The sequence below is a fragment of the Peromyscus leucopus genome, chromosome 4 (genome assembly GCF_004664715.2).
Source record: "Peromyscus leucopus breed LL Stock chromosome 4, UCI_PerLeu_2.1, whole genome shotgun sequence".
In the NCBI taxonomy this organism is placed as follows: domain Eukaryota; kingdom Metazoa; phylum Chordata; class Mammalia; order Rodentia; family Cricetidae; genus Peromyscus; species Peromyscus leucopus.
The window spans coordinates 42,885,692-42,904,835 of record NC_051066.1 but is presented as its reverse complement, the minus strand read 5'-3'; the positions used below and the strand labels follow the sequence as shown (position 1 = coordinate 42,904,835).

General features: G+C 41.9%; 1 protein-coding gene across 4 annotated transcripts in view; it reads right to left on the bottom strand.

The window, feature by feature from the left end:
• Nucleotides 1-5,560: 5,560 nt before the first annotated feature.
• Nucleotides 5,561-19,144, bottom strand: part of Csrnp3 (cysteine and serine rich nuclear protein 3) — a 201,606-nt gene continuing 188,022 nt past the window's right edge. For all 4 annotated transcript variants that reach the window (XM_028882218.2, XM_037204841.1, XM_028883624.2 and 1 more), the window contains 2 exons: nt 18,004-18,300; nt 5,561-15,316 (listed from right to left, as the gene is read on the bottom strand). In XM_028882218.2, the coding sequence (XP_028738051.1) occupies nt 14,258-15,316; nt 18,004-18,300 (1,356 nt within the window). In that variant the 3' untranslated portion in view covers nt 5,561-14,257. The remainder of the gene's footprint in view (nt 15,317-18,003; nt 18,301-19,144) is intronic.

Below are 19,144 nucleotides of genomic sequence, written 5' to 3'. Positions count from 1 at the left end.
CCAGGGCCTCGAGGTGACTAGATGTGTGACTGTGCCTTCGGGACCATGAATTATGACAGAGTCAAAAGAAAGCACAGAGCTGGGTAGATGGCTCAGCAGGTAGAGGCACCTGCCACCAAGCCCAACCACCCAAGTTCAATCCCTGGGACTCGCATCACGGAAGGAGAGAGCCGTCTTCCTCACGTTGTCCTCTGACCTCCACCCCAGTGACGGCATGTGTCCATCCACACACATGTACACCTACAGGCAATGAGCAAACAAATAAATACATAGCTTCACTACAAAAACAAAATGCAGAACTGACAGCCCTCCATCACCAGGCGCATTCTAGAAGCTGAACACAAGGCTCCAGCATGAACTAGGCTGGCTGTAAGGCGCAAGGACATTCAGTCAGGAGGCTTATGTTCTGTGCGTTCACCACTTTGTGCCAGCCCCTCTTCCTCGGCATGGGCCTCATTCCATACGGAGAATCTTGATTGGCCAGTTGATGGAGGACGAAAAACATCTGGCTGTGGCTCACAGATGGGTTGGCTTACAAAGCGCTCTTATGCAAGCCTCCTTCCCCCAACCCACCACACCACCAAAAAAAAAAAAAAAAAAAAAAAAAAAAAAAAAAAAAAAAAGCATGGCAGTTCCATTCTAGCCTTCTCCAGGAATTGTTTTGAAAAGCAATGACCGGGAAAACTGCTAGCACACGGCTTTGGTGGTGCGCTTGAACATTCTGTTTGTGTGGTGGAAGAATCGGGTCTTCCGATGTATGAACTTGGGCTGAGGTGGTTGAACCTGGCTGACCCAGAAGGAAAAATCCTAGAAGAAGACCAGGGCAAGGATGTCTTTCAACTAGTGTGTGCCTGGCATGAGTGAGTGTCCATGGAGTAAATACATTTGCATCATATGTCAACTACTACAAACTGCACACTCTGCAGTAGATGAATCACACCCTGGGTCTGTGATATCCAACAGAGCATCTACTAGCCACATGTGATGACTCCACGCTGAAACATATCCAAGTATCAAATACACACTGGATTCCAAATAGTAACACATGGGTAAAACATTCCTAGTCATTGTATGTTGATTGAAAATACGCATTAGTTTAGATAAAACATTGTCAGCATTGACTTCCTTTTTCAATGTACCTATAAGAAAATTTACAATGGTGTGCATCTCGTCCCTGGAGCTCCTATTACGTCTGTTTTGAGTAGTACTGATATGAGCTGACAATCTTGGCTAGCTGACAGCAGCTGGCCCTGATCGTGCATTTCCCCAGTGTTGCTATAGCAGCCTCAGGGATTGGGTGTCAGGGAGATATAAAGACACTGCCTGGCCTGTGAGTCTGACCTACCTCTCACCAGGGAGGATAAAACCCCAGCTGCTGCCAACTGTACAGATTTCCAGACACAGAGGTTGATCCTGAGCCCTGGGGATGCTATTGGTTTTCTGAAGTCTAATGAGATACTCAGTAGCCAGTGGATCACACTAGCCCTTTATATCCTAGAAGGATCAGAAATTTTGGGGGTTTATTTCTAAATAACAGAAGAATATTTGAAGCATGACTGTGTCTTTCCTACCTGTAGGGACTCAGATGCTTGCTCTGTATCTGATCTTCTGATCTGGGAGCCCACAGAGCCTCACATCAGAACAGAACTAACCCACAGAAAGGGAGGTGTGAACAGAACGTATTGTCGTGACAGCCATCAGTCATACGACAGGCTTCAAAGCTATTGAACCTATAGCTCGTAGACAGGCCTCTTGACAGTGCAGTTGAGGTGCAAATTTGGTGGCAACACTCTGCAAGAATGAAGTACTATTTATTCTCCAGGTGCAGTTTGCGTACTGGGTAAAGAACCTTTGTAAAGTAGTACAGGCAGCCTTTCATATCTGCTCGGTTACATTCATGTATCCAACCAGTTATGGATGGAAAATATTGGACAAAAAAGATATCTGTGACCCAAATAGAGATATTTTTGGTCACTGTTTCATAAGCAATATAGCATGCTGCTATTTATGCAATATTTACATTGTGTTAGGTAGTAGAAGTAATCTGGGGATGCTGTGTGATATATGGGGACATGCACATAGGTTGTATGCAGTACCACACTTCCATTACATGTGAGACACTTGAGTGTCATATTGGTTTTACATACATGGGGATCTTGGAAAAGATCCCCCACAGATGCTGTGAAGCAGCCATGCATCATATAAAGAACTATGTGCAGAAGCCAAATTGGAAGGAAGACTGCTTTCCTCACATAACTCTCTGAAAACAAGTGTAATTTCTCTACCACGACTTTGCAAGCTCCACAAGGCTAATGGGCCCAGTTCTTAAAGGGGATGCACTTTAACCAGGGACCAAATGGTTTATGGCAGGCTGCGTCTAGGCACTTTTAGATAAGATAGACAGTTACTACTTTGGTGGAGGTACTTGACCTTGATCATAAGAAAGATATGTGTCTGCTGTTATACACGGGAGCAGGAAAGCAGTTCACATAGATGCCTCTTGGGCATAGATGATGTCACCAGGTAGGCCATCATTAGGGCTGCGAGAGGTGCTAGCTGAAGACAGGAGCATGGGAACTAACAATGAAACAAACATGTGCATGAGTACCAGTTGTAGTTCCAGAAAAAGCCACAGAAGCAAGGGCTGTAGTTTAGCTTACACTGCTCTTCTGAGTGTCCCCCAGGAAGAGAGACTTAGAGAATCCTAGGGGTGTCGTTCCTTGAAATTTAAGATCTGGGGAAGAGATGGGAAGACACAAAGCTGGGGTACAGACTAAGGCACTCTTGCAAGGATAGCTCTGTCCTAGCTTCAGAGATTGCTGTCCACAAACCCCTCGGTTTTCTGCTTGTCACAGGCTTGTCCTCCACAGCAGAGTGCTACGTCACCAAAGATCTCTTTCTTTCTGTAGTGTGACATTCAGTGAACAGTTGTGAGGTGACTTGAGAGGTCTAGCCGTTTCAGGTTACCAAGAATGACTCTAAGAAGCAATTTTGCCCCTAATGCCCTACACGCACGCACGCACGCACGCACGCATCACGCACGCACACACGACAGTTGTCACCTGGCTAGAATTTGTTGGGCTCACATGGAAAGCTGATTTCTCCCTTTCTGAGGGGCTTCCTCCCCTTGATATTCTTTCTCCCACTCCCCTCTTGCTTTTACCTTGTTTGAGACAGGCGGGGTCTTTTTCTTTCTGCTGCTGAACCCACCAGGGTAGCTGGCCATTAGGCTTCTGGGGATTGCCTTGTCTCTGCCTCCCACCTCATCGTAGGAGCACTGAGATTGCAGATGTATGCTCCTGAACCTGTCTTTATATGACTTTTAGGGATCACATTCAGCTTCTCATGCTTGTGGGGCAAGAGTTTAGCCACTGAATCAACATGCCAGCTCTGTAATGACCTGTTCTTAACAGAGTCGGCTGCCTTGCACCAAAAAGACAAACACAGAAGAAAAAGAAAAATCTTTCTTCTTGAAGTTTAACTCTCTCTCTCTCTCTCTCTCTCTCTCTCTCTCTCTCTCTCTCTCTTCTCTCTCTCTCTCTCTCTCTCTCTCTCTCTCTCTCTCTCTCTCTCTCTCTCTCTGTTCACACCCTTTGAATCTGAGAGACTCTGGAGGATGGAATAAGTTTATAAACAAGTTCCACGAGACTAAAGGGTTTCTAATAAATGTATGTTTGTGGCACAGCAGAGCTTCTCATCAGTTCTGAGGAGAATCAGAATGGTCACATGAGAAAAGGGGAAAAGGGACACTGGAGTCTTCTGTTGAAAACCAAGTTGCTGGGCGGTGGTTGCGTAAACCTTTAATCCCAGCACTTAGGAGGCAGAGCCAGGCAGATCTCTGTGAGTTCGAGACCAGCCTGGTCTACAGAGCGAGATCCAGAACAGGCACCAAAACAAAGCAGAGAAACCCTGTCTCGAAAAAAACAAAAAAAAAAAAAAAAAAAAAAAAAAACCAAGTCGATGGTCATTTAAATTGTGATGCCATGAGGAGTGCGGAAGTGACATTCTGAACACCAAGGGACGATTAATGAGAAACAAGGGAAGCTGGGTTGCATGTGACACCTAAGTAATTCGTGGGTCAGGGGGTACAAAAGAGGCAAAAAGAATCTAATGAAGAGAAAAAGGTTGGGAAGAGTTGTTTGTATCTGGGTCTCAGGACACTTTGTAAGGCATTCCAAAGAAGATAGATTTCATTTTATTGTCAGTAAGGATGGAAGTTATTTAAATAACATGATCAAACCAGAGTTAGAGTACTATCAAGTAACTTCATATCTTTTAACTCTCAAGACTATAGATCTAGTATTCAGATGGAAGAAACCAGATTGAAGGCAATGTCCTGCATTTGATAGGAGTTTAAGAATGCGGTTTTGCTTTGTTCTAATCCTAATAAAATTGCATTGACTATCTTGAGGTTTATCATCTCTAAGTCAATATGCATATATAAGAACCTTTGTGTGTGCATGTTTTCAACATCATATCACACCATGTTGGCTTTAAGCAAGGCAAAAAATAAGAATTAAAAAAAAAAAAACCCTATACAGACGAATTAAAAGACACTTAGTTACAAGACAGTGGGTTTGTTTTTGTAAAAACATCCTCTGAAATTTCATTTACATTGCGTTGCCTTTGGTCTTCATGTTTATTCACACATCATTACTTGATGAATGGGTTGAGAAGCTGAGGAGGAAAAGTGTGGTAAGCATCTACACTCTGGGATCAATCATAATAAAGTTAACACATCTCTGAAAATGATAACGTAATGAGCCGTTTTGTAGAAACTGCCTTCTCATACAGCTTCTTAAGAATGTGATCTGTGACACTGGAGGGAGTGTGTGTGTGTGTGTGTTTGTGCGTGTGTCAGAAGACAACCTCAATTGTCATTCTTCAGGAACTTTTCACTTATTTATGTTTACTCATTTTTAATGAAAAGATCTCTCACTGGCCTAGAACCAATTATGTTAGGCAGGCTGACAGTGACCCCAGAGATCCACCTGTCTCTGCTTTTGCAAGGCCGAAATTACCGGTGTGTGGACTGCTTCTGGCTCCTTTATATGGGTTCTGGGGATCAAACTAGGTTCTTTTGCTGGTAGGACATCCATCAACGCTATCTGCCCAGGGCCCAGGGCAGTGTTCTGGATGGCCTACGAGTGTGAAGGAGGCAGAAGGCAAGGATGCTCAGGACCTAAGAATATCAGCTTCGCACAAACAACAATAAAAACCCAACAGGAGTTACAACTTAGAAACCAGTTTTACTCTGTTGCAAACAAATGGACAAGCTATTGTACAATATAATAAAAAGTACAGCACAATACAAGTGCCACTAATGAAAGAAACTTAAAGATCAGACTTAAAAATGCTTATTTGTAATATATGTGTGTGTGTGTGTGTATGTGTGTGTGTGTACACACACACACACACACACAGCAACAAAAAGCCACAATAAATACAGGAATTTCCATGTCATTCATAATAAATACTGAAAATATAAATACAGAAGACTACAGCTAATATGAATAAATTATTACAACATAAGGTCCAGGTTAAATTCTATTGAATATCCTTGTAGCTTATTTTCTATCCCCTTTGGCATCTTTGATGTCATAACTTGTACACAAGAAAAAAACCAGTCTAGAAACTGCGACATACAACATGACATCATACTGTAAAATGACTGCATGAACTGTAGTTTGATTTTCTTCCTTTTCAACCTTACAAGTCATCAGAATGCACAGAACAGTGATGAAGTATCTATTGAAGATCTATTGGGTAAAAGTAATGACACAAATCAGTTGACAGATAAACTTCAATCAATCAATGTTGAAATGTACTTTATAGTACTGTGGTGGCTTTTCTGAGTTTTTAGTAATGCATTTTCCACCTGCTAGCTTCCAACAGACCCCAAACCAAACACTGGATACAAATACCCTCAATAGATGGCCTTCTTTCAGGGACCAATCCTAATGCATGGGTGGTTCAACACAGACAGAAGGGTACATGAGTCCTCGGGATCACGTGACCTAACAACACATTCAGTTCACTACATCTTACCAGTTTCCACATGTACCAAGCTCCCATGGCAGTTTGCAAGTGGAAACATGGATGCTGTCTAAGACTGTGATCAAGACAAAGACACTGCAAAGGGTGACAACCAACTGTAAACATGGATTTTCAATGAGGAAAATGTTCTGTTGACCAATGCCAAATGACCTTTCCTATCAAATTCATATACCCTGTGACACTAAGGGAAACACACTGAAATAACAAAGTGCCTTTTTTTTTTTTTGCAATAACAGGCATTAATCAGTACATAGTTATTAATATTTCTATCCTTAAGAGGCAGTTACACCAAAATTCAATAAACTGAAGAGAAAGCAGAGAGACATTACTAACACACAACAAAGGCTGAGTTCTTAGGAACAGAGATGTAATCTACAGGTTCAGGTTTTTCTCTGACTATTTCTGTACTGTAATTGTCTAGCATTTATTATACATCATCAAACACTTTTGAAACATGTTTCACAAACTACGCCTCAGACTTCTTTCTGTTGAGGTGCCTAGAATCGATTAAAACATAGGCCAAATTTTATTCACCATTCATTACATTAGCATTCTACAGAAACTTCTTTTTTTTTTTCTTTTTTCTTTTTTTAAACTAAGAATGTCACTGGGTCACTTCCCCACAGTGTTACTCATGGGGACCAAGTACACTGATGTGGCTGTCATTTCACACAGGTGTTCAGGTGGGGAAAAGCAGCCATACTGAGATTGGAAAAGATCCATGGAGGAAGGAAACCCTGACGTCCAGGGTGGTCCTCAGCTTCCGGTTGGCGCTCTCTCTGAGTTGCAGGCAAACAGAAAAGGCTCTGAAAGCTGTAGGGAGTATCTGGGGCAAGTGATACCATCAGGGAAAAGAAAAAAAAAACAACCAAAAAGAAACACAAACAAACATCACCCTTTTCCAGAACACCCCTTTTAGTTTACGGGCCTTTTCAAGATGACAATTTTTTAAATCTCTTTCCTGATTCCTGAGAATGCAAGCAGCCATTGTTTACATAATATCCTCATATACACAGGCTGGGATCAAATGGCAGCTGAGTGATTCTTTGGAGTCATTTTATTCCGGATCAGATTCTTCGCAGACAGTCACATCTCCAGAAGGAGAAGAAAAAGTCTAGATTCTCATTTGTTACATACGTTAAGGGAAGATTAACAAGAAGGTACTTGATCACAAGCAAGTACATAGAAAAATGCCCCCTCTTTTTTCATTCTAAAATTGTAACTTTTCAGAGAATTGAACAGTATAAAAGTCAAATCACTTGACTCTAGTTCTGATGTTTGTGACTGGGATCTAAACCAATCACTCTCATGGACATGACAGTAATTTTTAAAAAGCAAATAGAAATGAATAAAAGCTGCCTGATGCCTTGTTTTCCAAAAGCAGGCTACATCACTCAGTGTCTGAGTACCTTCAGTCTCTTTTAAAATTTGATTTCTTAAGACATTTAGAGAATTGCCTTATGGGATAATCATCAGATGAAGGAGAAGTCAACTTCTACAGTCTTTTAGTACAATTGCCCCAATGTTGCCAGGTACCTCATCTACAAAGACTGGCCAAGATATGTTCTTATGAGAAAACCTCAAAGAGCTGGACTGTGTTGCCAAGGAAGTCATCTCCCCTAGAGATGTTAAGAAGAAATGAGAATCTATACTGTTGGATATGCCTGAGTGAATGTCCTCCTCAGAGGTCCTCTGGAGAGCTCTCTTAGGCTCAGGCCTATACAACCTGAAGAATACAGAAGAATCTCACATCTCCCATTACTTATGCTTAGTTGTCCCTCTGTGAATATCTTTAAGATTAGACTGTCCTAAATTAGCTGTTGGGCATGACTGTACTAATAAATCAGGGTTCAGATGGTATACCCTGGAAGTAGACTGTGATTAATTGAGGTTAAAAAAAACAAAAAAACAAAAAAGAATTTTGCAGCTATTAAAATTTAAAAATCTATCAAGTCTAGATAGCATGTGGGTATCATTCCATTACTCAAGTATAAACACTATTTTTTTTTAAGGACAACAATTTATTCCCTAGCTTTAGCTACTTTCTTCCTCTTTAGAGGAATTCAGATTTAAAATTGAGGACTTTATTTTCTTCATATTTAAATAAACTTTCATAATTTATACAGTTCTTTGAATTTGTTTAAATAGTGATGGCATTTCTAAGAAAAGGGAGGAAAAAATGGCGGCCAATATGAAAAAAAAGGACAAAGTGATACTGGATAAAATGTGCTACAAATTCCCTCTTGGTATTTCTTCAACACAAAGATAACAAACTACTTTAGGGGCATATGACCCAGACTAGAGGGTGAGGAGTCTCATTTGTGTGTGGTAAGACTCAGTACAGATAGAATTTTCTAGGTAATTTTTAAAGAGACGCCTTATCGTTCAGTTTTCTTCTGGGTCCTCATTAATAAATAACTTTTAGGCTCATTCCAAGCCAGACCAAAAAAAAATGGAATAGAGTTAAAAAGAAATAAGACATTTAACTATGAAGCTATTTTAATGCTACAACTAAAAATCAATAGTCATGTAAATCAGTTTTGACAAAGGCTGATTTCTACCCAATTTATCTCCTTATAGCCCTTTCTAATCAATATACATTATCCTTAAAAATACTTAGACGACCCTGCACATGTGACAAAAACCATAATTTGAACTGCCTTTACTATCAGTGTGCTAATGAGATAGTCTGAGGAATTCCAGCAAGCCTGCTGAGTACAAATGCTGTTTTAAATCACATCGATCATCTTCCTTCACAAGCTTGGTCCTGCCAGCTTCTGTGAAATATGAAATAAAATGACAATAGAATTGTCTTTTCTTGAAATGTAAGTAAGCTTGAAGGGACAGACACAAAGCAATAGTCCTGCATAGTGAAAGGCCGGTGGCAAGGAAAGAAAACCCTAACGGACAGGACATAAATCTTTGGAGTGATTGCTTTCCCCATACGTACAAATATCTGCATGCACTAAAGTTCCGCCTTCTATATTAAGGGCATTTAAAACAAAACAAAAAGAGTTTTCTCAGAAACAACATACGGAAAAGGCATCCTGGTTCCCCTCCCTATCTGACTTAACCCTCTTAGAATGGAAACCCCCATGGCAGACAAGGCAGCATACAGTTAGATTAGCCCTACTGCTGACCACCAGAAAACCCAGGCAGTGCCAAGCTTTCAGGTTTAAGTTTCTGATGAGCAACAAAAGAGAAAGACAGCCATGCTGTTTAGAAGACACTGGGTCTCTTGGTCTTGCTTGAAGAGTCCTGGCAAGAGAGGAAGTGAGGCAAAGCTTACAGGTGACTGTTTCCGAGTCACATTTGTTCAAGAAGAATTCTCTTTCCAAATCTCTTACTTTTGTCAACAATGCCAGTTGCTTAATCATTTAGCATTGAGTGTGTATGTGTTTAAAGACTTTCTTCAGATTGCTGGAGGTCTGTGCTCTTATATTTTAGAGAGTGAACCGTGACTGCTTTGGATATTGGCCAGTAAATGGGAATACCAACTAGGCTCTGGGGGCAGCCCCATCAGAAATGACTTTTCAGGTTTTGGAGTGCCTACCACTTGTGAACCTCCAGCACACTAAGCCCCAGTTCAACTCTGTTGAAACATATGAATAGTTCTCAGCAGACACTATCATTTCCAAACTTACATTCCATCTGAACCCCTGTCTTGTCCCTTCCACAATTTTAGTGAGATTTCAAATTGTGGTTCTTCAATTAAACTCTGTCGTGCTGCAGGAAATAACGGATGAGCTGAACTAACTGCTGGTGCAAAGCGGTGACATTTAAGTGACTCTAGCCAGTTTAAGTTCACACTCTTGGAAAATGATACAATAAGAAATCTCAGTTTCATAGTAGAAGTAAAAGTGAGCAAGCCTTGCACTTTGGGTATTGGTCATGGCAACAATACAACAAATAGTTACAGTTTCAAATTATAGTCATTTAGACCATGACAGCATAAAGATGCCTTCCATTCACACTTGTCATTTTATATGTTGACTATAATGACTGTGAACTGTCACTGGAATGTAACTACAGCTGAAAGGAGGGGTCTCTAATGACCTCTCTCATTTCCTATCTGGTTCTGGGCAATGCCTTCGGTGCAGGGTTCTACCATTTGAATAGTCTGTAAAGTAAGAGGATCATGCCCCACACTGCTTCTAAAGTTCTCTGGATTCTGTATGGGTCAAAACTGGGGGGAGTTTACTGGCATACATTTGACATGTTCTTAGATAGATCTGCTTCCAAGAAAGACTCTCTGAACATCTTTTCCCGGAATCCAAATTTATTTCCTCAGTTTCAGAAGGATGTAGTAAGTTCCATTAATTTAGGGAAAAGCATCTCCTTTTAGAAGCAGTTTGTGCAGAATGAGAAGACTCTGCGACAGTGTTTTCCCAAGGGCACTGGAGGATTCCATGTAAAAGGATACAGTCAGGCTTGACCATCTCATGCCACCCTCCATTGTCCTCACTCTTCCACGTATGTATTCCCCTGCTCCTTTTGCTACCAAGTCAGCTGTTACAACACAGGAGGTATTCAATAAATACTTGTTAAAAGGAAAACATGGATATTTGTCACGTTCTGAAGATCAACACTAAGCCATTAATAACTTGTACAAGGTAACAATTAAAAAGTGAGGTAACAATTAGGAAATAAATTATGGTACATATTCTTGTTTAATGAAATCTAAATCACATTTTGCCTAGCATGTAATCGGTATAACCTCTGCACGTCTTGAGAACTGTGGCAAGTTTCTGTAACTGGTACTGTGCCAGAGGAGCTGGTACTGCTGGGTCATGTGACTATATGGATTTCACCACTTGAGGAAATGTTAGATATTTTATACGTGGTTGGCATGATATGACGAGGAAAACATAATTACCTCAAAGACTGGTTTTCCAAAAGGCTATATTATTCAATCTACTAAAAAAAAAAGAGAGACAATTGAATTTTAACTTATATTTTAGTAATTGATGGTCAATACATTGGGGGAGGGAACTTAAAAATGGTCTTTGATTTCTTTTTACCAATGAAAATTTAAAAAAAAAGATAAAGGAGATGAGGCTGATTAGTTCACTTGACTTGCAAATCAATTTGGTTAGGAGTATAACTGGGAATCAAATCTTTAAAACAATAGGGTCTGGAGCATTGGGCTGTGTCATTGATATTGCAAGCCTTGGGAGGCATGCACTCACAAAGACTCTAATTGGTTAGATATACTACAGAAGCAGCGTGACACCTGCAGATCACAGCATTGTGCCCTGGTTCTAAGACTTACAGTGTCTCAACCTGGCTGCATCCAACTATATTCCTCCCAGAAACCAGAAACCACTGTGGCACTTGCCTTGCATGTGGGCAGTTTTTATTAAATAGGAGGTCTGTTCATTGCGTTCTCAGTTCTTTACTGGGAAAGGAATACACAATGAGATAGTTCCTCGTTAATATTATTTTTTAACTTTAATGCAATATTTTCTATCAATCGCTTTCAGATTTTTCTTCTATATTTTCTTTTAGATAAGACACAATCTGATTGTAAAGTAGGAACTAAATATCCAGTACTCGTGACTAGCTACTACCTAAAATCTGTCCCCTTCTAGGGTATGGTACACCTGTATTCTGAGTTTGTGTGTGTATAACACAGATAAAGTACATCGGATTTTAGTTGTTGTTGTTAAAATAGGTAGCCTGTACCCATTATGATTTGTGAGAGATGTCTATGGACTACTCAGGTATGTGAAAAATTAGAATGGCAGCTCTTTCATGCTTAGAAAGGTAATTATCCTTAGCAGAGTGAGACTTTCTATCCCAACTGAATAGAGAGAGGAAGAAAGCTCTGTTTTTGAAGTGTCCCTCTTGGGAAAAATAAAGCTGCAAAAGAGAAACCCAGCCCAATACAAAAAGGCAGGCAGGCTTCAAGCCTTGTAAAATAAGGCTTGACAGAAATACGCGTAGCTAGGGACTCAGGAACTGGACTGACATGGCCCCTCAACTCTACCCTAGACAGGGTTGCCCTGGGTCTCCCCACACTCTGTCCTAAGGATAGCCCGAGAGTGCCTCACCAGTCAGTACTTCAGAGACTGGAGCGGTCCAGCAAAGGTGGACCCAGAACTCTTTCATTTGCTTGAATGAGGGAACAACAGCCTACTGTCATTTCCTCTTTGGGTCTCTTCAGACTGTGTAGGCAGGGGCCAGGGAAACTGGAGCTCAAACACTGAAAACGGTAACACTGCAGATAACTCTGGCCATACTACCACAGTCAGAGCAAACGCCCATCAGAGTAGCCCCACCAATCAACAAATGGAGCAACCCACCTCCATTACTGCTTTCTAGAGCATGACAAACCCAAAGTGCTTTTAATGATGCTAATAGTTAGTGTTGATTTGGCCTTGAGTGTCCTGATATTGAGACAGGCAGGAACCAATTCCATAAGCAAACACACTTTCCCCACATCCAGTTTAAATAGAAACTTCTCACTGCAGGACTCTGGAGCACATTGAAGTTTTAGCAAATAAAATAGCATGTTGTAAGGAACTGAAACCCATAAGATATCTAAATACCCAGGTCTAGGAGGCATAAAAAACATTAGGGATGCAGTTACTGCATAGCAGGGTGTGTCTACATTTTAAATAGACATAAAACATGTGAAATGATGGCGCAACAGAATGTCAAAGCTGGGAAGTGGATTCGGCATAATCATTGCACTGGGGGAACCATAGCACTTGTCTAATAGTTACTTAAGCTAACAAGAGAGGCTGTCCAGAATTCTCCCAGGGAACCAAGTGAGCAACTCAGAGGCAGGCTGTGCATGTTTCCTTTCTATGCATTCTCTTTACTTAGTAAGAGAACATGAAGTGGCTGCCTTTGCAATGCATTCTGGACTACAGTGCTAAGGCAAGACAAAGAAAAATGCTTCAGAAAAGTGAGGCCTAATGAGTATGTGAGTAGAGGCCTTCCTTCACTCAGCTCTCAGTCACAAGTGGAAATCTCACTACATGTTTTTGCTTTTGTAGAGATGGGTTGATCATGGTGTAGAATAGATTGGTTCTGAGGCTGTGCTCTTCTCTCTCTCTCTCTCTCTCTCTCTCTCTCTCTCTCTCTCTCTCTCTCTCTCTCTCTCTTTCCCCAGCCTCCTCTGTGTTACTGAGTTAGGTCCTCAGAGTGATGAAGGAAAACAAGTCATTTTCTTCACGCCATTGGAAGAATCCTCTATCTCTATTGTATGAACCTTACAATAGTTAACTTTTTCATAATTAAAAAATGTTGATTTCAAAGCGTTCTGAATTCTGAGACCCCACCCCACAGGAGGTACCATGAAGGGGCACTAAAGTGCATTTTGATGGAGGGGGTAGAGTTCAAAGGTGCTGTCTAAGCTAATAAACAAGATGACGCTGTTTAAAAAAGAAAGGCAGTTCCGTCGATCTCAGCTGAGGGAGGGCAGTGAACTGGACCCTCACCAGAGGATTGTCCTAACTCTTAACTTGAGAGAAAACTGCGTAAGGACCTGCACATATAGACTCATTTGTCCCAAATAGCAAAAATAGGCCTATCTCATCCTTAAGAAAGTATTTGCAAATCTGCTTAGTCATGATCATAAAAATGTGGGTGGATTCCAGGTGCAATCCTTGTGGGCATGCTCTGTGGTGCTAGCGGACATAACTGCAGCTTCAGTGAACATGCTGTTCATTTTCATCAAAGCGTGACTTCTAAACTACCATAAATAAAATACACAAGAAACGATTCAATCTTTTTCTTACAATAATTACTTTTACATTAAAAAGTCACCATCATCTTCAGATATATCGAAAATTAGGACTCTAAATCTGAGTATTTTCTAGTCTTAGTTAACAATCTTGCACAGGCCCGATAATCTAAAACTTGGAGCTATGATCTGCATAGCTTGGCAGGGTTCACACAGTTTGACAGGTAGTTAACTGTGAGATAGGCATTTCTTTTTTTTTTTTTTTTTTCAATTTAGCATTTTCTATCAAAACAGTTCAAAATCGTTTAAAATCCCCACAGCGACTGTATTTTATTTGTGCCACACCACAGTTGAGAAGCTAGAAAGGAAGGAAAAAGAAATACTGTCTGGAAGATTAATCACAGTCCAAATATTCTTGGTCTTCGGGTTAAACGACGATGAGCCCAGCAAATGCAATACAGTGGCTTAAATAGAAGGTTTGGTCCTGTAACAGAATAATTTAAGCAACTAGACAGGGACCGTCTCCACCACGGGGGCTTTGATGCATTCTTCGTGCAATCGGCTCTTTTCGGCAAGGCTCAGAGAACTTTCTGCAGGATGCTCTGACAGGTGGCTGTCACCATTCAACGTGGAGACAAACCCTTCCTGGGAGGGGCCCTTCAAGTATGAGTGAAATTCCACTTGGGGAAGATTGGACCTGTGTTCAGGATACAAGGTGTTACAGGGCACCCCACTCTCATTCTCGGGAGTGGGGCAGCAAACAATGACAGACGGGTTGGCAGCCGGGTAGTGGGAGGCCCCGTAGGCCTCTTCCGCTTGCCTGGCATAGTCGACAAATCGCTCTGGGGTCATGGTGTAAGGCACCAGCGACAGGGCACCGTTTTTGACAGTATCTCTTTCAGAATAGTTGTCAGAGATCTGGCTAGGAGTTCCCGGGATGTGGCTGTCTATTTGGTAGTACAGAGTTGAAGAGCTAGCGTAAAAGGAAGCATTTTTTGTGTGGCTTTCATGAACGGCGGTACCATCAGAGTAACAAAGGACGGAAGGAAGAGGGACGACTTCAGCGTGGGCTCCGAGCCCTTCTACAAAGCTGTCTCCCTTGTCCTCGTCGTCATCTTCTTCCTCCTCCTCCTCTTCCTCCTCCTCCTCTTCTTCCTCCTCATCCGATTCACTGGGGGCCAGGCTTTGTGTGCTCGAGTCGGTGACTCCACTGCAGAAACTGCTTCCGTCCTCTTCCTCCTCCTCCTCTTCCTCCTCTCCTTGGCAATCCAACTCCTCCTGCAGGTGCAGCACTGTGCCCTGGGGTTCGGTTTCAATCTCAAAATTGTCTGCAATGGAATATTCTACAGAGTGAGCGACGGGGCCCATGGCATTACTGTGGGCGCTTATCTCACCGTGGCAGCCGTTCAGCGTGGGGATTTGCTGCTCCCGGTTTTTCTCGAGTTCGAGTTTCATTATTGTGTGCAAAAAATGAGTCCGGACACGGATAGGATTAAATTCAATTCTACCTGCTGTGTTACTACAGCCTTCTTTAGTGCAGCCACATGGGAAAGACATCCGATCCACCTTGGAAGGAAGAACACAGATTAGCACCATGCAACTATTGCAGACCAAATCAAATCAAGGGCTTTCTAACAATTCCTCTGAATTAAGCAATGCACTCAAGTCCTACTTAGGCCACAGCCAATGACGAATAAGCTGCAAGTGAAAAATGAGCAGGAGAAGTGAAGACTTACAATGAGCTGGTTCTAAATGTATATTTAAAAGCGTGGTGGGCTGTGGATATAAGCGAGAATTTACATTTCCCTGAGCCCTCCTGTGCTTTCTTGTTTTCCACTCTCTACTTTTCCTTTTCTTTTGCATTTGATTTTGTTCCCACTTTGCAACTTGGGGTTCCCTTCCGTTGCATTCCAACGCACCCACCCACTTTGAAGTCACATGCAGACTGTTCTCCCAGGCTGCTAGACTAATCTCACTTCCATGACACCACTGCCGCGCTATTGTGTTCTTTCCTTTGCATCTTATGAGATGACCTCCACTGCTCCAGGTCTCTGGGATGACACTACTCAGGGGCCACAAAATGCCAGACTGCTCAAGTCTCACTGCTTTGCCTTCTCAGTGGGTCCTTGTGTTGCAGTATATTTTCACACTGTGTGGAGACGTGTTGCTGTGGTTGGTGTGATTAGAAAGCTGAATGGCCAATAGCTAGGAAGAAGAGGACAGGAAGGAGGAGTCTAGGTGGGTGGGATTTGCCAGCAGACTGGGAGCAAGTTGGACGTGCTGTACTGAGGAGAGGTAACCGAGCCACGTGGCAGAATGTAGATTAAAAAATATGGGTTAATTAAGTTATAAGAGCTAGTTGGAAAAAAGCCTAAGCTAAAGGCAAACTTTCATAATTAATAATAAGTCTCTGTGTTGTCATTTGGGGGCTGGCGATCCAAAGATAGTCTGACAAGAAAGCCTGCTACATTTAATGTTGGGGAATATTTGTTTACACTGTGTGAACACATGTCACTATGACTGGTTTAATAAAGACCTAAATGGCCAATGGGTAGGCAAGAGAGCATAGGCATAATTTCCAGGGAGAGAGAGGAATGCTGGGAACAAGAAAGGTGGAGATGCCAGGGAGACAACGCAGAAGTCGGACATACAGTACAGAGGAGAGGTAACCGAGCCATGTGGCAGGACGTAGATCAATAGAACCAGGTTAATTTAAGTTCTAAGAGCTAGTTGGAAAAAAGCCCAAGCTAAAGCCAAGCTTTCATAATTAATAATAAATCTCAGTGACGTTATTTGTGAGCCGGCAGCCCAAAGCAAAGGCTGACTACACCACTGATATGTAGTAGATACAGGTCCCTTGACCTGCTTCCCGCTTGAGAATAGAAGCCCAACTCAAATAGACTTACCCTGTGCCAATAAATGTAGCAGCAGGGAATCCAAAAGCCTGTAAGCTGAAGACCAGCCCAGGCAATTTAGTAAAACCCTTTCCCAAAATAATATGTTTTTCAAACATTAGCTCAGTGGGGGTAGAGTACTTGCCTATTGTGTGCACAAGGTACTGTACTCAAGACAGAGAGGAAAAGGAGAGAGGGAATGGAAAGGGCGAATGTGTTTGCATCAGCTGAGTGGAAGAGAACTGTCCTTTGCTTTCAGTTGCCTAAGTGACTTTCTCCTTTTAAATGAATAAAGCTATTCCAGCATAAAGTAAGAAGAGATAATCAATTACAAGGCTCTGCTGAATTATAGATGGACAGGGCCAGAGAATCACCTTGTCCAGGAATTGGTAAACTACTGCTTTTCTTTTTAATTGGTTTTCAACTTGAAGCTTTAAAAAGTGTAATCACCAGGCAAAGCTGGCGAGGCCATTTCCCACTATTAATTCATATGAAGTCAAATTTCAGGCTCTGTGGAATGACATTGACTTTTCACTGTTTATGAGAATATTCCCAAACTGAAAAAGTCCTCTCTTTACCCCTTCCTCGTGTTCCTCAAGCCAATCTTCTTGCCCCAATAAGACAGACACCCTTTTCTTGTTAGGAAACCTTAGCAGCCTTGAGTACGTGCTGTGAATTGTAACTTCACATGATTTTTAATTGAACATTTGAGTGTTCGCAGCCATATCACCCCAGTGCTTTGAAGAATGAAATCTATCACAAGTAACAGATAAACACAGTAAGTGTGCCCCGGTAAACCTTGTCACAAAAGTATGTCTAGCTAGATTCCACTCGACTGTGAGTTTGACAACATCTCAACCTGTTCACTGTGGAAATGACATTGAGCACAGTGTTTTCCTGGAATACCCACTTCAGATAAGGTAAGAATGCAATTTAGTCTTTTAAGGTTTGTCTGAGTAGGAACTTCTCCAGTAGTCCGTATCACTGGTGATGAATTATTATTTTATATCCCATGGATGGACCAGAAAATATGAACTCAAATGGAATAGACAGTGTCTTCTCCCAGACTGCATGTAAAAAAAGCTAAAATAAGCGATATAATGACATAATCCGGGATTATGAATCTTTCAATGAACTCAGCTGCAGTTTGAGTTGCCATTCACAGTATACACAGCATGTATAGGCATATCATGAATACCCTTGAATTGGGTTTTTTTTCCTCCTTGAATTATGTGTCTTTCCTTTCCAGCATTTTCCACCCCCAGGTTAAAAAAAACTCAATATACACAACATGACTGCTTCTTTCTGGGGTGGCATGTGACATGTTTTCTTCAGATGCCCTGAGATCCCAGCCCTTACCTGACACTTAATGCCTGCCAGGCTGCAGGTACATGTCTCTGGATCACAGAACACTCTGCAGTCACAGCCACAGTCCTCTCGAGACAGGCGGATGGCTCGCAGCTCATGTTTTTCTTCCACGTCGATCTTCTTCACTCCAGAGGCACGCAGCAGGGCTCTCCGTTTTTTGGTGGGCAGGGGTTGTAGGAAGAAGTATTCATCTACTTCTGTGTTGTCTAAATCAATGTCATCATCGGAAATGTCATCCACTGTCAGAGTGCTAGCCTCTTCAGATTCCACTGTGCCATTCTTTGTCATCTAGAGACACAAGGAAGTAAACAGGGATGTCATTTGGGCAGAGTCCAACATTCCCACTTCAGTATTGCTGAGGAAGAGCTGAGCTGTCATATACAGAATCTGTGCAACCACAGAAGTCAGAGGAAAGAAAACAGCGATGTCAAAACAATCGGCTTTTTAAATGCTCTGCTCACAAGTGATTGTTAAATGCAATTCTTAACCTCCTAACGCCAGTGACTACAGTCACAGCTTGAGTGACCACAGTGTGAACAGACCAGAGGTTACAGACACCGACGCCTGAAAGCTGTCTTTACATTCAGCTCATGGTGACATCTCTGATGTCAGAGAAAATGGGCCCTGGTACAGAGGTGACCACATCCCAGTGGGAGCCGTGACCACCTTATTCAGCAAACATCATGTCCTTGGAATAATGTGTCTGTCTTTCAGGCCCCAGCAAAGTGCACATTCAGGACATAGTGTTGCATTGTGCTGCCAGGATCACACACACCGGTTATTACCCAGAACGCTCCAAGGAGGAGGGCTTGATAGACGTAATGAGCCAGGTCAGCATGCTCTCAGTCAGACAAGGACATAGATTAGTGCTGGCAAGGACTCATCAACCTGCAACTAAGACAATAAACCGGATTCTCACAGGAGTGCATGCAAACCTCTGTCCAAAGGCTTGCTTCCTATGTAGCAGCTCTTGTGGACACTTATTCCTTGCCTACGCATGATGGCTTTGCCTATTTATATTTCTCTTCTATATTAATCTCATCCATCAGTAAGCCATGGATATGTATTTCATTTGTTATTATTATAAAAAACTATTGTTTTCTTCATACAAAACAGAAGACGTTTTCCCTGA